Source organism: Plectropomus leopardus, chromosome 22 (genome assembly GCF_026936395.1).
Source record: "Plectropomus leopardus strain MGB_pleo_1.0 chromosome 22, ASM2693639v1, whole genome shotgun sequence".
NCBI lineage: Eukaryota > Metazoa > Chordata > Actinopteri > Perciformes > Serranidae > Plectropomus > Plectropomus leopardus.
The window spans coordinates 1,657,166-1,676,206 of record NC_142197.1 but is presented as its reverse complement, the minus strand read 5'-3'; the positions used below and the strand labels follow the sequence as shown (position 1 = coordinate 1,676,206).

General features: G+C 41.4%; 1 protein-coding gene across 4 annotated transcripts in view; it reads left to right on the top strand.

Annotated features, from left to right (window-relative positions):
- The window catches only part of LOC148185827 (uncharacterized), a 377,412-nt gene that overhangs the window by 266,230 nt on the left and 92,141 nt on the right, over positions 1-19,041 (top strand). For 2 of the 4 annotated variants that reach the window (XR_015775442.1, XR_015775443.1), the window contains one exon: positions 17,585-17,850. Coding sequence is in view for 1 of the 4 variants with exons in the window: in XM_088072367.1 (XP_087928493.1) it covers positions 17,585-17,786 (202 nt within the window). In the remaining 3 variants the exon portion in view is untranslated. Of the gene's footprint in view, positions 1-2,753; positions 3,266-17,584; positions 18,871-19,041 lie in introns of those variants that run through there. The other 2 variants (XR_015775444.1, XM_088072367.1) reach the window with 2 other exon arrangements.

The following is a 19,041-nucleotide window of genomic DNA, read 5'->3' as shown; positions in this document are numbered from 1 at the left end:
TTGGCTTTGTACATTTCTGCAAACCATGACTATGTCACATTTGTACGTTTCGTACGAATCATATCAGCGTTTCTAAAGAGATGACATCATTACCATCATTTTAGGAAGTTTTTTGCAGAATTTAAGGAGATTTCTAGGATTTTAGGATGTTTTCAGGAATTTAGTAAATGGGATAGTGCCACAGAAAGTGTTCTAAAGACGTATCTGCTTCATAATACTGTACAAATGTAACATATCTATAGTTTGCAGAAATGTTTAAATGTCAATGTAGTTTTAGCATTGGTAGCTAATGCTAATGGAAATTCATCTTTGAAAATAATTAACCTCAGGTACCTCAGCCTAATTCAGGGGAAAGTCATGCGTCAGGAATTTACAACTGTGTCAACAGCACGTACAGAGATGTTTCTGATGCCTCCGTCTGTCGACAAGTCGGTGTGAGGCAACGCTGTTGAATAAATACAGGACTTGCTACATCATCTCACACAGTCATGCTGCTCCTCTTTGAGACTGGAATTACCCGAAGCAGAGGTAGAGAAAAAAGAAAATCTATTTTCGATTCCCTGTTGCTCAAGAGCTTGGCAAGTATAAAGCATGCTTCGCTCTCATTCCAGCCCTTCACCACTCACGCAAACACATACATACATTCAGAAACTCACACACTTCCCACCCACATGCTCACAAATCCCACCCCAATACACACAGGCCCATTGTGAAGCCACAAAACAGAAACAACAAGCCGCTCCAAAAACACCCAGGGGACTCGCAATTCACCGCTCAATCAATCTCACCGCCGTGCGAGCGGACGCACACGCTCGCTCTCACGCGCACTTAAGGCACATTTAAATGCAACAAATATGTTTTATGACAAATGAATGAAAAACATGCGAGCGCAGAGAGCACTACATTGCATCGCCCTCGAGGGACAGGCCAGCAAGTGCAGATATAGGATTACTAGAACTGACGCTTCAGTCTTTCCATTGTGAACGTGAAAATCCAATGAGGGGCCTCTAAGTGGATGCACTCACACAGAGAACCTGTTCTGAGGCCGCTAATTAAATCTAAACAGGCGCTGACATTGATTTGAGAGGTCGTTATTGGCCCCTTAAAGCTGAGATACTCTGCTCGCTTTGCTTAGGGGCCACTTTTTGGAGAATGACAGGAGGCCAGGGGGCAGTTATACATACATGTTTCTCGGATTTTAGGAAATTTGTAGGATTTTAGGACGTCTGTAGTGTTTTATGACATTTTTTAGGATTTAAGCACATTTCCCAGATTTTAGGAAGTTTGTGGGACTTTCGGACATTTCTAGGATTTAAGCACATTTATATATAGCATTTCCTGACATTTCTTACGCTTTAAGAAATTTCTAGGATTTGGGGATATTTCTAGGATTTTAGGACGTTTCTAGGATTTAGGGTCATTTCTGGGATTTTTGGAAGTTTCTAGAATTTTCTGACATTTTTCAAACTTAAGGACATTTCTAAGATTTTAGGACATTTGCAAGACTTTAGGATGTTCATAGGATTTTAGGACATTTCTAGATTTTAGGATGTTTCTAGGAATTATGCATGTTTCTAGAATTTTCTGACATTTCTCAGACTTCAGGGAATCTTGAGGACATTACTAGGATTTTAGGACATTTCTAGGATAATAGGACAATTGTAGGATTTTAGGGCATTTGTTATATTTTAGGATATTTGTAGGATTTTAGGGCATTTCTCTGGTTTTAGGATGTTTCAGGACTTAAGCATGTTTCTAATATTTTCTGACATTTTTCAAATTTTTTGACATTTCTAGAATTTTCAGACAGTCCCATGATTTTAGGATATTTCTAGGATTTTAGGACATTAGGCTGCGGGGGACCTCCATTGGCACTTTTTTTTTTTTTTTTTTAATTGTGAATTATAAAAGGGTTTGGGGACTACCTTGCACCCTCTCAGGGGCCAGATTTGGCTCGTGGGTCAAAGGTATCTCTGCCTTGTGGTCATTGAAGACTTGGGAAGGAAGCCTTTTAGAGAAACTTAAAATGGTTTTTCAACGTGACCTAAAAACCTCCCAAAAATGTTCTTAAAGTGGTCTCGTCTGCCTGTCAGCTAATCAGCCATCCATCACGCTCTGTTTTCATCTGCACTCAGGGAGTTTGTCAGGAACTGGAGGGTTCATTAGGCCAAGAGTGAGTAATGCTTCCACAGAAAGGCACGCCGAAGCAGCTCACCTGGGGGAGGAGCAGGTGACGTGAGCGTGACGCTGCAACTTTTAGTTTACTTTTAATGCAAATTAAGACCTGCATGAACCAACACGCTTTCATCCTAACCCGTCACATACCGCCGCTTGTTCAGTGGACTCTTCACGTCTACATATGACGAGCAGCGAGGTATCCTGGCTGCGGTTAATGCTTTAATTCTCTTGGTTTCACTTAGAGATAATACAAATGAATGGTGTTTTGACCATCAAACACTTAATTTTCTGCATTCTGGAGAATTGTTATGCAGCATTTTGTGGTTTTTCTGCAGGATTTTATGATGTTAATGTCTGCTACTACAAAATCTCCACCTTTGAAGCTTTGCAACTTCCTTTGTGAGCTACTCAAACAAATGAATTTCCAGAAGAGTTTTCAGCAGACTCAACACAAACAGAGCTGCAAAACCTAAAAATGAATCACCTGTTCTGAATGTCTTTTCACACATACTTTGGTTTAAATGTACATGAGCGGTGTTCATTCTTCATCTCACGTGTGTGTTCTTTGCATGCAGTTTGTCAGGCGGGGAAAACGAACCGATCTGAACTTTGCTTCACCCGGACGTTGGTGCCTCGCAGCAAATATCTCTGCTGAAGGGTGAGAAGGAGACGGGCTGCGATATTTCTGAGTTATTAACATATGTCATACAGAAACTCTACCAGGAGTTCTCTGCCTGTGAAGACTTTTCTCTTCCAAAAACTCCTTTTTCTCTCACCTGTGGAGCAGGTTGAGACGCCCACCGCGGCTCAGTCACAGTTTAACTGAACGCCGTCAGAGGTTGTGGTAATTACAGTGGCAACTGAAACTCCTGACAACACCTCTACCTTTCCAGTAGTTTCTGATTCTGTCCCTCCCCCCGCCTTTCCCTTTCCTCACTCCTTCACTGAAAACATGAAACTAAAATTGAGTTGAACTGTGACCAGGTTATCCAACACCTGTCAGACTTTGTTTGTGTCAGACTGGAATTCCCCTAGATGGCAGCGCTTCTTGTCAAAGAGAACGTCCCTGTTCACTCTTTGCTGTAAATGTGCCTATATTCATAATCTCTTTGTGATTTACTGATAATAAATGATTATTTAAATGTGGTAGATTCCAATATAAATTCTCAGAGTTGTATTTATATGCTGTGCGTGTTCATGCAACCCAGTCTCATGCCAAAGTCGTCAAATATCACCGCTTGGTTAGTGATTTCTGAGATGAAAAAAGCTGTCCTTTCACAGTGATAATATTCGCCAATGTTGCAGAATCTCTTTAGCTAGGAACGCCAGCCAGTTTAGGATTTTTGGACATTTTTTGGACTCTGATTTTAGAAGATTTCTAGGATTTTTGGACGTTTTTCAGATTTTAAGACATTTATAGGATTTGAGGCCATTTCTTGGATTTTAGGACATTTCTTGGATATTAGGACACTTAAAGGATTTTGAAACATTTCTAGGTTTTAAGGACATTCCTCAGCTTTTAGAACATTTCCAGGATTTTAGGACATTTCTAGGATTTTAGGACGTTTTTAGGATTTTTGCGGGTTTCTAGGATTCAACCATGTTTCTAAGATTTTGGGATTTCATAGATTTTACAGTTCTACGACTTTAGGACATTTCACACTTTAAGATGTTTGTTGAATTTTAGGACATTTCAGGACGATTAAAGTATTTTAGGATGTTTCTGGACTTTTCAGACATTTCTAGGATTTTAGGATTTAAGACATTTTGTCAGATTTTACAGAGTTTCTAGATTTTTTTTTAATGTTTTAAGGATGTTTTGAAGATTTTAGGATGATTCTAGGATTTCAGGATCTTGTAAGGATTTTAGGACATTGTGGTCTTATCTAGGACCTCTGTCGGGGGTGTGGGGGATCCTCCACTGGCTCTTTTTTTGATCAACAAGCTCTTTTTTGATGCTGTTTTATGTCTCTGACACCTTATGGAGACAAAAACAATTCACAGTGTCAATCACTTTATTTTTATTGTGAATTCGAAAATTGTTGGGGGGCCACCTGGCACCCTGTCAGGGGCCCGATTTGGCCTGCGGGCCTTCAGTTGAGTATCAATGGTTTCAAGAAATGCTTCTCATCCAGAGAAACAGCCACATTGAGTTTATCTGAATTGGTTTCCACTGATTGTCACAGTGCACAGCTTTCACACCTGATTAATTGCTATGTGTGAAAAATTCGATAATAACATACAACCCGCCATCACGTCCAGACGACGCAAAGAAAGCACTTCTCAAAACGTCTGGCTTGTCCGACCTCTATTTATCCAACATCTCTTGGTATGTGGGAGTTATTCTTTTTCTTTCCCATGGGCCAACAATTACAGGAACATTTTCATCTCCCTGGAATTTAAAAAAAAAACTCTGAGAGGAGAGGAACACATAATGAAGAAACATGACGTAAGACAGCGATGCTCAACTCGCTTTGCTTAGGGGCCACTTTTACAACATGACAGGAGACCGGGGCCAGTCACAGCAGCCCCATAGCCCCATACATGTTTCTAGGATTTTAGGACATTTGTCGGATTTTTGGACGTTTCTTGGATTTTAGGACATTTCAAGGATTTTTGGACAGCTGTAGGATTTTGGAACACTTCTAGGATTTTGGAACATTTCTAGGATTTTATAACACTTAAAGGATTTTAGCATGTTGCTAGGATTTTAGGACATTTCCAGGATTTTAAGACTGCTCTTGGAATTTGGGGCATTTCTAGGATTTTAGGATGGCTCTAGGATTTTGGAACATTTATATGAAATTTAGGACACTCAGTGGATTTTAGCATGTTGTTAGGATTTTAGGATGTTTCTTGGAATTTTGGATGTTTTTAGGATTTTTGGATATTTCTGAAATTTTAGGACATTTTTACGATTTGGGGGTGTTTCCAGGATTTTAGGACAATAGGGTTTTATCTAGGACCTCTGTCGGGGGTGTGGGGGATCCTCCACTGGCTCTTTTTTTGATCAACAAGCTCTATTTTGATGCTGTTTTATGCACTCTGACACCTTATGGAGACTAAAAGTACAAAAACAATTCACAGTGTCAGTATCTTTATATTGATGTGAAATTAATTAAAAAATGTTTGGGGCCCACTTGGCACCCTACGGGGGACCAGATTTGGCTCTTGGGCTGTGAATTGATTATGACTGTTGTAATGGAAAAGCCCTGTTTTTGGGAGGAGAGGCAAACAGAAGAAGCGATGGAGATGGATTTGATAAAAAGGCAGCGAGGGAGGGGGAGAAAAATATAGATGCCAAGAGAAAGAGATTGATGAGAAGCGATGAGCGGTGTTTTCCTTTTCTGAAGACTCGCTCTCTGGCCTTCTCTCCCCTCTCGTTCTCTTTTTCCTCCCCTCGGGGCTGATCTCTCTCTTGCATGTCCGGACGGGCTCGAGTCAGTCCCAGGTAAAACTGGTCACCCGAGTCCTCCCCTTAAGCTCACCCCACCTCCATCTCCCCTTTTGCTCACCTGCCCCGAGGCGAGCCTCCCCCCTCCATCTGGCAGCGTGAGTAAGAACAGGAGAAACCGCCGGGATGATCCGCAGCATTCTGCTCTGATGAAACATTACAGGAAACAATACCCCCACTGTTGAGCCAAAGTTCTGTATGAAACAACTTTTTTTTCCAGTTGATTTACAGCAACATTGTTCCAAAATGAACCCATGTATGAATTTGACAATCCAAACTTTTGTTTGTCCCGCTGCTCTCGGCGCTTGGCGACAATAGGCCCAGCTCTCAAGGTTAAGCCGCAGATGTGTTAATGTGCTAAGACCGTGCGATCGGGCTTTTTAAGACATTTGAAGAAACAGCCGAGTGAATCGCGGAGGAAGAAAAGAAAAGGGAATGGGATGAAAAGTGGAGGAAAAAAGCTCATTTCTGCTGACATGGACGGGGGACAGCGAGCCAGGGCAGTAGAGAGTGACAGAGCTACAATGGAAACACAATGGAAACTCGCCTTCCCCCAACGCCAGCCATCTCCCCTCACTGGGTTTTTTATCCCGCCGTCGCCCCTGCCAGGCGACAGCGCGGGCCAGGCTTGTTCAGCAGAGCCGCAATAAGACAACACTAATAAACGCCAACTGGGGGGAAAAACAACAAACAGCTTACACTTTCAAATTTTACACCGAACTAGTCAGGGCTAATTCCTGCTCCAATGTTTAGGGGAAAACACCAACCCTCACTCCGTTCTCTCTCAGACCGCCCCGTCCCGACCTGTTTATCCACTGTCAACAATACGCGGCCTGCCGTTGGAGCGAGGCACCTGCTGCTTCCTGGTTCATGGCTGGTGATCGGGAGGCGTTCAGATAAACAAACCCCGTCTCGTTTGGTTCGGGTGTTGACAGCGACGCATTCCCGCTTTTCATCTGCTCTTCTCTTACGCAACCCCACACTGCGCTGGCGCTCTGCAGTGCATTTTTTGACAGATTGGTTTCCCTCGCTGGGGTTAAGCATATTTCTGTGTGTGTGTGTGTCTTTGTGTGGCTTCACTTTGCTTATTCTGCAGCTTAAAAATTGCTTGCGCAGGCACCATTAAGTGCAGCGCTGTGGAGCCTTCCCCGGAGCAGAGGCGAGATGAACTGTTTATCTGTCTATTACAGTAGAAACCACACCCACCCCTTATGTTATCACGACAGAGGCCCCGATGGAAGAATTTCTCCAAACTCGGTAAACAAACCGCTGCAGCTCAGGTGAATCATCAAAGACATTAAAACCCGCAGCCCTGGGGTAAACCCACAAATCACAAATACTAATAAGACTGTCTGTGGTGATCCAGCGGAGAGCTCCTGTTTTCAGTCCTCACTTTAATCTGAAGGACAGACGTGAGGCAGCAGCCACATACACGTTTCTAGGATTTTAGGATGTTTTGAGGATTTCAGGTTATTTCTGGTAGTATCGGACGTTACCCGAATTTAAGGAAGTTTCAAGGATTTTAAGACATTTCTCGAATTTTAGGATATTTCTATGATTTCGGTGTGTTTCTAGCATTTTAGCATGTTTCTAGGATTCTAGAACAACTCTAAGATTTTACTATGGTTCTCTGGTTTTTTAGGACATTTTTGGAGTTTGGGACATTTCTAGGATTTAAGGTTTCTAGGATTTTAAGACATTATTAGGAATTTTGTGACAGTTTCTTGGGTTTCAGGACATTTCTATAACTTTAGGACGATTCTACAATTTAGGAAGTTCCTCAGATTTTAGAACATTTTTAGGATTTTACGACATTTGTCTGATTTTCAGAAATTTGTAGGATGTTTTTCATTTCTAGGATTTAAGCATGTTTCTGAGCTTTTCATTTTTATTTTAGGATCTCCATACTCAGCTTGCTTTGGTTGGGGGCCACTTTTGCAAAATCACAGGAGGCCAGGGGCCAGTTGCAGCAGCTGTTATATTCATAAAGTAGAAACCAGCTATCCTGAGCTGATGCAGGCTCCACATTTCCCAATAAACTGAGTAGTACGTGTTGTTTGAAGTTCACGTCTCCTGTTATACAGAGCAGTGTAAAGAGGCCGGGACAGGAGACAAACTTGTGGAAGGATGGATTAGGCCGCGGCAGGAGTGTGTGTTCACTGTGGCCTCTAATTTACTTAAGTGCAGTCTAAACGGTGAGGAGGAGATAAGAAAGCAGCTAATAGACCTTGACCTCCAGTGACAGTCACACAAAGCAGGCAGACAAAGAAACCACCATAACTTCTGTAGACAATCTACGGCAGTGATACTCAACTTACGGCCCATGGGTCAAATCTGGCCCCTGATAGGGTGCTAGGTGGCCCCCCAACCATTTTCTAATTCACAATAAAAATAAAGTTAATCACACTGGGAATAGTTTTTGTCCTTTTAGTATCCATGAGGTGCCAGAGTGCATAAAACAGCATCAAAAAAGAGCTTGTTGCGCATAAAAAGAGCCAGAGGAGGATCCTCCACACCCCTGACAAAGGTCCTAGATCCTAGAATCTAAGAAATGTCCTATACTCCAAACAATGTCCTAAAATTCTAGAACAGTCCTAAAATTCGAGAAATGTCCTAAAATCTGATAGATGTCCTTATATCCTTGAAACATCCTAAAATCCTAGAAACATACTAAAATCTGAGAAATACCCTAAAGTCGGAAAAACTTCCTAAAATCCTCGAAATGTAATGAAATCCTAGAAATGTCCTCAAATTCGAGGGACGTCCGAGTGTTAAGGAGCATTTAGGAGTTTCAGTACTTTTACGTTTCTGCAGTGTTTCGATATGCTACACCTTCAGTTTCTCATATGTCTCTTAAATGTTCTTGTACCTCCAGTGATCGGCTCATCCCCTCAGTTGTTCTGTCTTACATTCATATCATGTGGTTAAGGCGTATTTCTAGAATTTCTTTGTCTCTAGATGTTTGGAGCTACACCTGAGGTATTTTTGTTGTGGACATAATTGTGCAGACTCGTCACGTTCTTATCAGATTTCCGTCCCTTTTGCAGCCTCAGAATTTGCTCCTGATTGCAGTGATCTTCTAATGTCACGTGCTAACATGACTCGTTCAGCCTGCCAGAGCTAAAGGTAACGTTGACAGGTACCGACTGAAATACCTGAGGCCGCTTCAGGCAACAATGCGCGCTGGGAGGGCACGCAATCTGTTTGACTATTTATCCATAAATTATTTTTTCTTTTAATCTTGGCAGATGGCTCGTATATTTTGGAAGTGTCAGTGAAAACATAATTAATCACTTTTTTAATTTAAGTAATGAGCTGGAGATACTTGGCATGACTTTTGTAATGGTTTTTTTTGACTGTCATATTCACTGATGATATAATGTATTTTAAACTTCTTCTGACATGTTACGTGACTGCTTCATGTATGCGGACTGTGAGTCTCCCAGACAGCCGTTACGAAATCACGTCAAATATCGGCTGCAACACATTAAACCAGAAATACTAAACTTGCTTTGCTTTAGAGGCCACTTTGCAAAATGACAGGAGGTCAGTTTTAGCACCCTTATACATGTTTCTAGGATTTTGGGACATTTCTAGGATTTTAGGAAATCTTTAGGATCTTGGACATTTGTATGATTTTGGACATCTGTAGGATTTAAGGACATTTCTTGGATTTTAGGACATTAGGTTCTTCGCTATGACCTCTTTTGGGGGTGTGGGGGAGCGTCCACTGGCGCTTTTTTTTATCAACAAGCTCTATTTTGATGCCATTTTATGGACTCTGGGATCTTATGTATACTAAAAGTACAAAAGCAGTTCCCATTGTGAATCACTTTATTTTTATTGTGAATTAGAAATTGGTTGGAGGGCCACCTGGCACCCTTTTGGGGTCCATTTTTGTCCCGTTTGCTGTAAGTTGAGTGTCACTGCATTAAACAGTAGAGCTCCATGGTGATGTGATCACAGTCCCTTCATGACCTCCTGCCAGAGCCGCTGCTGGTCTGTATGTGACGCAGCGGTCAGCCCAGGCCAGCATTACCTCAGGAAAGAGATTTCACTGGGAAAACACCAGCCGTCTCCGCTGGCTGCCTCCAGTACAAACACTCCCAGGGCTCCCAGAGGGAGGCGGGGCGGCTGTGGGAGCAGAGCGGGGCCAACATGGGATAGTGGCAGGGGTAGAGGGACAGTTTGGGTCTGGGAGGGTGAAGCAGACGATGAACATAGTCGATTATCTCACTATTGGGGCCGATTGTGCAATATTGCATCAGTTATGATCTGCAGCTGCAAGCTCTGCAACTTTTAAACCGGCACATTGTGTCTTTTTAGGCGCGTTGGCGGGGCCTCGCAGTGTTACATCATCTGATGAACATACCTCTGCTGCAAGCACCAACCCAACACAAAGCCGGTGGTCCAAAATTTACAAAATCACCATCATTAATGTGGTCTCGTTTGCATATATTGTCATTATATCTTGAAACAAGGAAGTGCATAAATCTCAATCTGATGACGTCTGATGGTTGTTACCACGAACTCCCTCTCATTTCTTTGTTCACACATGCTTTATCCAACATGATAGCCAGAGGACTTTGGTTACGTAAGTTTGGGATTACAGAGGTATTCTTTAGAGATAGTAATAAGCCATTTTCACATTATCTGCGTCAGACGTGTTTTCACCTCCTGGAAATTCTTTATTGTTGAAAGTCTCCAGGTTGGCGCCCGGGCAGAGCACTCAGGAGGCAGCACATGATGCAGAAGTTATGAAAACAGTTAGGAAAATCGCAGATTTTTTTTTGTTTTTTGTTTCAGATAAAGGTGGTTTGTAATTTGGTTAACAACTGAGTAACTTGCTGTTCCTTAAATTTCTCTTTCGGTTTTGGCGCTGGCCCTTATCGACAGCAAATCCTAAATCTTTTAACAAAGATTTATACAATTTATTTTTAAAATTAAAATAAAAACGTATCTCTTCACTTTAGCCTTTAAATAGCACCAACTTAACAACTTTGCATTTTGTTTTGCACTTTCGCACTGCTGCATCTCTTTAAAATTTTGTATTTTTCTTGATTTTATGCAGCTTTATTTTTATTAATATTATCTTAATGGGTTTTATTTTCCAGCTGTGTATTCCTTTTTATTCTTTTCTTAGTCTACATGAATTAAAAGACATAAAACATGTATAAAAGTCTCATGTTTAGGATAAAGTCCATAATAAAGAAATGAAGAAAGGATGTATAACTTGTAGTTGCACCAATATAGTAACAAAAATTAAGTTTTTTGTGTGTCAACAGTGAGAAAAGAGTCAAACACATCTTTATTTTTTTGTTTGTTGCCAGACTAAACATCATATCTGAGATTAAATTGGCTTGTTGAGCTGCAGGAAAACCATTTGTTTATCTGTTGTCTTTTCAGTTTAGTTCCTGATTAAAAAATGTGTGTCAAAGCACTGATGTCAATCAGCCAACTTGGAAAACCCTCATGTTGGAAGTTCACAGTAACACGTTATGCAAATGTGAGCGTGACGCATCAGGTCCGTTAAACAGCGGGAACACTCAACCTGCTTTGCTTAGAGCCACTCTTGCAAAATGACAGGAGTCATTCGCAGCAGCCCCACACGTTTATAAGATTTAAGGACATTTCTCGGATTTCAGGATGTTTAAAGAATTTTAGGACATATCTAGGATTTAGGATGTTTCTATGTTTTGGGGATGTTTTTTATGACTTTAGGACATTTCTAGGATTTAGGGTCTTTCTTGGTTTTTAGGATGTTTTTAAGAGTTTAGGATATTGCTCAGATTTTAGGACATTTCTTGGATTTAGGGTGTTTCTAGGTTTTTGGGACATTAAGACTCAAGGACATACATTGTGGATTTTAAGGCATTTCTAGGATTTAGGATATTTCTTTGATTTTTTTTGTTTCTAGGGCTTGATGGCATTTCTAGGATTTTAAGAAGTTCCTAGCACTCCTAGGTTTGGAAGATATTTCATGAAATTTGAGACATTTGTTGGATTTTAGGATCTTTCTGGGATTTTAGGACTTAAGGACATTAGGGTCTTATCTAGAACCTCTGTGGGGACTGTGTGGGGGATCCTCCTCTGGCTCTTTTTTGATCAACAAGCTCTATTTTGATGCTGTTTTATGCTCTCTGACACCTTATGGAGACTAAATGTACAAAAACAGTTCTCAGTGTCAATCACTTTATTTTTATTATGAATTAGAAAATGGTTTAGGGGCCACATGGCACCCTGTCAGGGGCCAGATTTGTCCCGCAGGCCAAATTTTGAGCATCACTGTTATACTGAAACAAAAACAGTCCCAACAGCTAAACATTCCTGTAAAATCTGGTTGCGGCTGAAGATGTTTATACTCGTCCAAACAGATAATTTGTTATCAGCAATGCTTCAGGCTCTCTATGAAATCCATCGGCCACAGACGATGAGCGAGCAGAGAGATATCGACCCTCCAATGAGAACACAGACATGAATTAAGTCTCTAATGAGATATGAGGTAGATAGTCCGAGGGGAGGAGATACAAGGTTGCACTAATGTGTTTTGTCACTTCCCTCATCATTTCTCCCACTTCCTGGGGTGCTGCAGATAACCAGCCCAGATCACCGTGTGCTCGCCAGTGATTGGCTGCAGCGGGCTTATTTACCTAGTGAGGGTTGTCTGATTGGCCCGAGGGAGACAATGGCATGTGCAAACAGCCGCGGGGCTCTGGACAGCCGACCGACACAGCAGTCCCTTTGTTAGTGAGGTAGCTACTCTATCTGTTGGCAGTCGACGCATGCATGATCACACACGCAATCACTGGTTGCAGTTAAAGTTGGACTTAAATGAGGGTTTTTTTCAGTGGGAAAGCTGCCAGTAACCAGTTACCTGCCAATATTCAGCATCTTTTAAGGTGAGCAGGGTCAAGAGTTTATTCACTCCTGCACAACATCAGGAATTCTGCCTTAAAGTGCTGGAAGTGTGCAGCAGTGTTACTCAACCTGCGGCCCACAGGCCAAATCTGGCCCCCGATAGGGAGCTGGGTGGCCCCCCAACTATTTTCTAATTCACAAACATCCTATAATCCTAAAGTTGTTGGAAAGTCCTGGAATGTAATAAAGTCAGAGAAATGTCCTAAAATCCCAGAAATGCCCTAAAATCCTAGAAACTTCCTAAATTCCTCAAAGGTCCAAATACTGGTTTTCTATGAATTTCTTCAATTTTGTTGGATGTATCAAACATAATTTGTTGATAATGTGGTTTCCAGTGTGCAGCCTCTGATGTGTTGACAAGTTGATAAGCAAACCTCAAGAAGCTGAATACAAAAAAAACACACTTTGCTGCAGAAAACTGTTGTATCTAATGCAGATATGAAGGACGACTTCAAGAGATCTGGTGTGCAGCGAGATGTGAAATTCTGCATCTTTAAATGTGACTTTTCATGCCAAGAAATTCTACATGGCAGATGTTTCTTTCTTGCACATTTTGGCATGGATAGAAAGTCTAAACTTCATTGTAGTAAAGTGAAAAAATAACTTATTTTTATGTATGCAATCATAGCAGAAATAAGAAAAAACTCTGAAATTAGAAGAGATTAATAGTAAACTCATCTCTGAAAAGAGTATGCAGAGATATGAAGCTGCAGCATCTGTCCTAAGATATCAACTTCTTGCTCAGTTTATTAAAAGGTGATTAACGCATGACTTGGCCCAGATATGAAAGGAGTGGTATTCAGCACACACACACTCTTCAAACACACCTTTGCAGATGCTGCCAAGATCATGTCATCAAACACGGCTTAGCTAATGCATGTCCCCTGGCACTGCAGCCAAATGAACACAACACAAACACCTGTCTGCTCCACTTTTCTCTGTGGATTTGTGACGCGGCGGCGAAGAGAGGTGCCAGACAGCTATCAGTCGGTTTTGCGGCGCGGCTCAGGTGATTTGGCGTTGGCTGTGAGGAGCAGCGAAGGCTTCGTGCGGCGTTGGGTAAACCCCCAGTGACAGTTTGTGGATGCAGGCCCATGCAAATGTGCTGCTGCCACGGAGGTTTTGACAGGTGAGGTTCAGTTTCGCCCGGGGCCAGGGAGAGACGGCTGTCCGTTACACGGGGCTAACCAGGGGCCACGGCTGTAAAACACGTCCTGAGAACCATGTGGTGCAGAACACACGGAAACACACTGCACAGGGATCTCATGGAAAAGTTGTTTTTTTCTGTTTAATCCGGCCTCACATAGTTAAACACAGACGGTTTAAGAATTGGAAAAACACAAACTTAATGTCATTTATTTCAGAAACAAAACATCCCTTAGAGACTTTTATCCATAATTCTGAAACAGGGTTCATGCCATCATGAAAAACCTGGAAAAGTCATGGAATTTTCAAATAGCAATTTTCTGTGCCTGGAAAAGTTTAAATGAATATAAATATAATCTGAAAGTATATTTGTCTGTAAGAAAGACCAAAAATTTTAAAAGAAAAAAAAAAGTTTTTTCTTTTTAAGTCACCAAAAAAATTTAGAAAAAGAATTGCCCAAACTGTTTTTCTGTAAAAATCGGCAAAATTTTCTCTTTAGCCTCCAGCCATTTAAAGTTGTACACCCCTCCCTTACAGCCAAAATAAAAACATCAGTCCCTCCCCAGTGCTTAAAAAAATGAGTTGACATGCCTCAGCCTTTTTGCGTCACCCCCTCATGAATAACGAACAGTCACAAAGTTATATTTAAATAGATATATTTAAATTTAAATGAATGAATATATTTATTTATATTTATTCAGTACTAATCCTGCTCTAAACTGAGTTTTTTTTTTTTAAAGCTATTATTTAGAAATTAAAAGTATTGATGGTCGTTTCAGAGAATGTGTGGTCTTTAAAATTTGTCTCAAAGTCCTGGAAAAGTCCTGGAAATATATATTGGTGAAAAAGTGTATGCACCTTGTATACAGTTTTTAGGTCAGCGAAGTGCTGACTTCAAATATGAAAGCAAAAACTAAAAGTGAAAGTGTAACAGTGCAGCTCCTCTTTTTTTTGTAAAATATCAATGACACATTAATCTTAAGTAAATTTGACACGTCACTTTGTTTTCTTTATATCTTGTAAAGAAGGAACAGATTTGTAACCACCTCTCCTCTCCTGTTTAACCCAAATCCTTCGTTCCTAAACTCTTCACCTGAAACACGTCACCTCGCACTCGTCCTGCCCCTCTCGGGTCGTCAGTCATTCCCTCTGACACCTTCTGTCACAGACTGAGCGCTGAGCCTCCCTCAGTGAACCTGTGAACTCTGCGCCACCTGCATTACTCTCTGTAGTCCGTCAGAGCAATTTCTGACTCTACGACAGGTGAAAAACAGTCCTTTTTTGTTGTTTTTTTTCAGAGGCGAGTTGCATAAATCGGACAGAAATCAGTTTGTTCTGAGAGAAGAGCTGGATGCTGCTTGTGCACACATTCAAACTCATCTGCTGAAAAAATGATTGTAGCGGCAGCAGGCTGTGTGTGTGTGTGTGTGTGTGTGTGTGTGTGTGTGTGAGAGAGAGAGAGAGAGAGAGAGAGAGATGAGGGTTTAGGCACGTTGTCTGCGAGGCCGTCCAAGAAGCCCCAGGGCACCTCAGTAAAAGAGATAATTATCTTTTATCTGCTGTGTTGTGACGGGAGATTATGGTTCAAATTTACGATTGTTAAGGAGACAATGCAGCGCGAGGCTGCTCTTTTCAAAGTGGCGAGGGGGTCTCCAACAAGTGAGAGAACTCCCACAATGCCGCGGCAGCTCATCCCTCATGTTTCAGGCTTCAGGTCTTTGGAAAACAAAAGGAGAAGGATGAGAGCAGCAACAGCACCTTCAAATAGGACTACAGTAATCCCATATTAGATATTTGGCAGATGTGGTATAAACAGTGATATCAGGAGAGATTAGAGATTTCAAAAAAGTCACTTTTTACTCACAAGAGCATAAAACTGGGTTTTTCTAAGACAATCAAAGATCCGGGATACTTAACTTGCTTTGCTTTGGGGCCACTTCTGCCAAATGACAGGAGGTCAGGGGCCAGTTGCAGCAGCTCCATACATGTTTATAGGATTTCGGGACATGTTCCTCAGATTTTAGGACATTTCCAGGATTTAAGGAAGTTTCTAGGCTTTTAGAAACTTTGTAGGATTTTTGGATGTTTTTAGGACTTTAGGACATTTCCATAAATTTAAGACGTTTCTAGGATTTTCAGACATTGATATGATTTTAGGATTTTTCTAGGACTTTAGGACAGATCTGTAATTTAAGAACATTTCTATAATTTTTAGGATGTTTCTATGAGTTGAGCACATTTTTAGGATTTAAAACTATTTCTATGATTTTAGGACATTTCTCTGATTTTAGGACATGAGGGTCTTAGCTAGGGCCTCTGTCGGGGGGGTGTGGGGGATCCTCCACTGGCACTTTGTTTTGATCATCAAGCTCTATTTTGATTGCGTTTCATGCACTCTGGCACCTTATGTAAAAACGTCGTGGTGTGGTTGCCATGTGCTTTTGTTTACGTCCCAGCATTGGTTGCCACATGCTTTTGTTACCTAAACATAACCACGTGCAGCATCATCCCACCATGTGCTTGTGTTGATATCATAGTAGCGGCATCCCAGATTGCAAACATCAGACGCAGAGGTGCACCTAGAGCGTAATATGTGGACGTGGAAGTCCACAAAGCAGCAACATGTGACGACTTGAGATGAGAACGTTTTTGTCTCTGTGTCTATGAAGCTCAAAAACTGTGACCAAAAGTTAGAAATGTAATTATTTTTCGTTTATTACATTTTAGCATCAGAGTACGGACCCAGAAACAGACACAGACTAATAAAAGTAATTTAAATAGTTACTGCAAAGTGATGAATTTGGTCACATCACACCTCATGAACTGGAGCTGTCAGAAAAGACCCACTGATAAATTTGTAAGCAACGTGTAGAATGACGTGTTTTGGGTTTAAATTGTGGGACAGGAGAGGAATCACTCACCCACAGCGCACCGCTGACTCCCCCTCATGTGACCACGGTGACACAGATCGGTCCGTCCTTCAAACCAGTATTACAGATACCAGTCTCTGAATTCGTGACTGAAAACTGTAACACACCTAAAATTCAAACCTTTGTTACCAAAGACGTCATTATCTTCTCTATCTCTATCATGATTTCCAGGCCTGGAAAAAAGTTTTGGAAAAGACAGGGAATTTTGTTGTGTTTTTTGTGTTGGGTCTGTATATGTACACCGGCTAGCTCTAAATTATGTTTGAAAAGAGTCTCATTTAGGGCTGGGCGATAAAACAATAACAATATCAATTGTGGATAATAAATAACTTTTGCTTGATTGAAATATGAGACGTAGTTGATAGAATGTCGATAGAACGCATTCCAGTCATGTTTTGACAGACAACACCAACAGCCAACGATAATAAGAATAGCGGCGCGGGGAACCAAATGCAGTGAACGATTTTCACTGTAGAACAGCTGAGTGTTTGACAGCCACAGCGCTGAAACAGCCAAATTTGCAGAGGTGGAAAGTGACTTCTTTGGACTTCTACAGACTACTTTGTGTTAGTTTCAGCTTTAATCAGACTTTAGATGAATTATTTAGAAACACCAGGACGCATTGCTCCGTGTCTCATCCAGCCGCTCGTGCTGAGCTCTTGGACATGGACATGTCCATGCGTCACTTTTAGAGACATTTATATTTATTTCTTAATTTTTAATTTTTTTTTTTTAAACAAATTTTCAGGTGCTTTTCTTGCTAATTTTGGGGTCATTGTTTCTGTCATTGCCTTCTACCCACGTTTTAAACCAATTTGCTCAGGTTTCAAAGGGGTTAAGTGACAAAGTTTACATTTTGAAGTATAATTTTGAAGAAAAATGTGTAATTTTTAGCATTCAAAAACACCAGATTCCTCCACCATGGTGACCTCTAATCTGACCTGACCTCTGCCAACAGTGATGAAGATGGACTGTTCCTCCGAGCCGATTTACACCCACGAATCTGTCATCGTCCTCACCTGAAAGACGAGAGGCAGACGCAGGAAGACATGGAGACAGGCGCAGGGAGAAATAAGTGGTTTGCGAGGACGATGACGACGATGATGGAGGAAAAGAGGAGATCACAGAGAGTTCGCCGGCCCGCACTCATCCTCACCTGAGCCGGCGCTGCACGTTCAGTCACCCTTGGCAGACGTCCACAGCCGAACACCAGCGGGAAAAAAGGTCAGCCAGAGGCCATGGGGTCCCAGCGCGGGGCAGAGCGCTCCTCAATCCCTCTGTACACACACACACACACACACACACACACACACACTATTCCCATTCTCATTCCACATGCCCCCTTGACCTCGCTATTAAAACACAGGAGCAAATCTCCAGATTGGTCACAGTGGCTCAGAAACAAATGACGCCAAATACCTGACTTCTGTATGGCCTCTTCTGCAGGGAGGCATGAGACGGCCGCAGCCCGCCGCCGGATTTGGCAGTTCCACTTGTGCAAATAGATTCCGATATTGGAAATGTGGTTCCCAACAGTCCACGTGCTTTTTTTTTGTTACTCGTTTTTTTTAGGGAGTCGGGGGATCTATTTGAATTGAGTTATTTTAGAGTTTACAGGCGACATTTCAACAATAGAGAGCAGAAGAAATAAAGTGTGTTTCATAAGAGACGATCGACTTAACGAGGCTGATGATGTGCAGCTGAGGATAAATAAGACGGTTTCTCAGGGGACGATAGAAACACCTTTTTATTTACTCCTGCATCCCGTGAGTTAAAGTTTGGGGGATCGGGCATACTCAACTTTTGCTGCTTTGGGGCCACTTCTGCGAAGTGACACACGGCAGCCCCATACATGTTTCAAGGACTGTTGGACGTTTTTCAGATTTTAGCATGTTTCTAGGATTTGAGGACATTTATAGGGTTTTGGGACATTTGTTGGATTTGTGGACATTTGTTGAATTTTTGCTTGTTTTTAGGATTTTAGTACGATTCTATCATTTTAGGACTTTTCTAGGTTTCTTGGTCGTTTCTGTGATTTTAATTCAATTTGAGCACATCTCCTGGATTTTAGGACATTTCTCGTATTTTAGGACATTTCCAAGATTTTTAGCACATTTCTCGGATTTTAGGACTTTTTGAATGTTTTCAGAACATTTCCATGATTTTGGGGCGTTTCTAGGAATTTAGGGCATGAGGAAGTTCAAATTCATTCAACTTAAAAATTAAAGGCAGCCCTCACAGTGACCTTTTAAACTAAAAGTTTCTGTTCACAGTGTGTAGTTTTATTTAGCTATAATAACCTTGGTTCGCACAACATTTTCTTGTGATTAGCTGTGAATTGTTTTTGATCACTTTGGCAAATACTTAATACTTAATTTTACCTGTGTTTTTATCTGTGGTTGTACTGTTCACCTT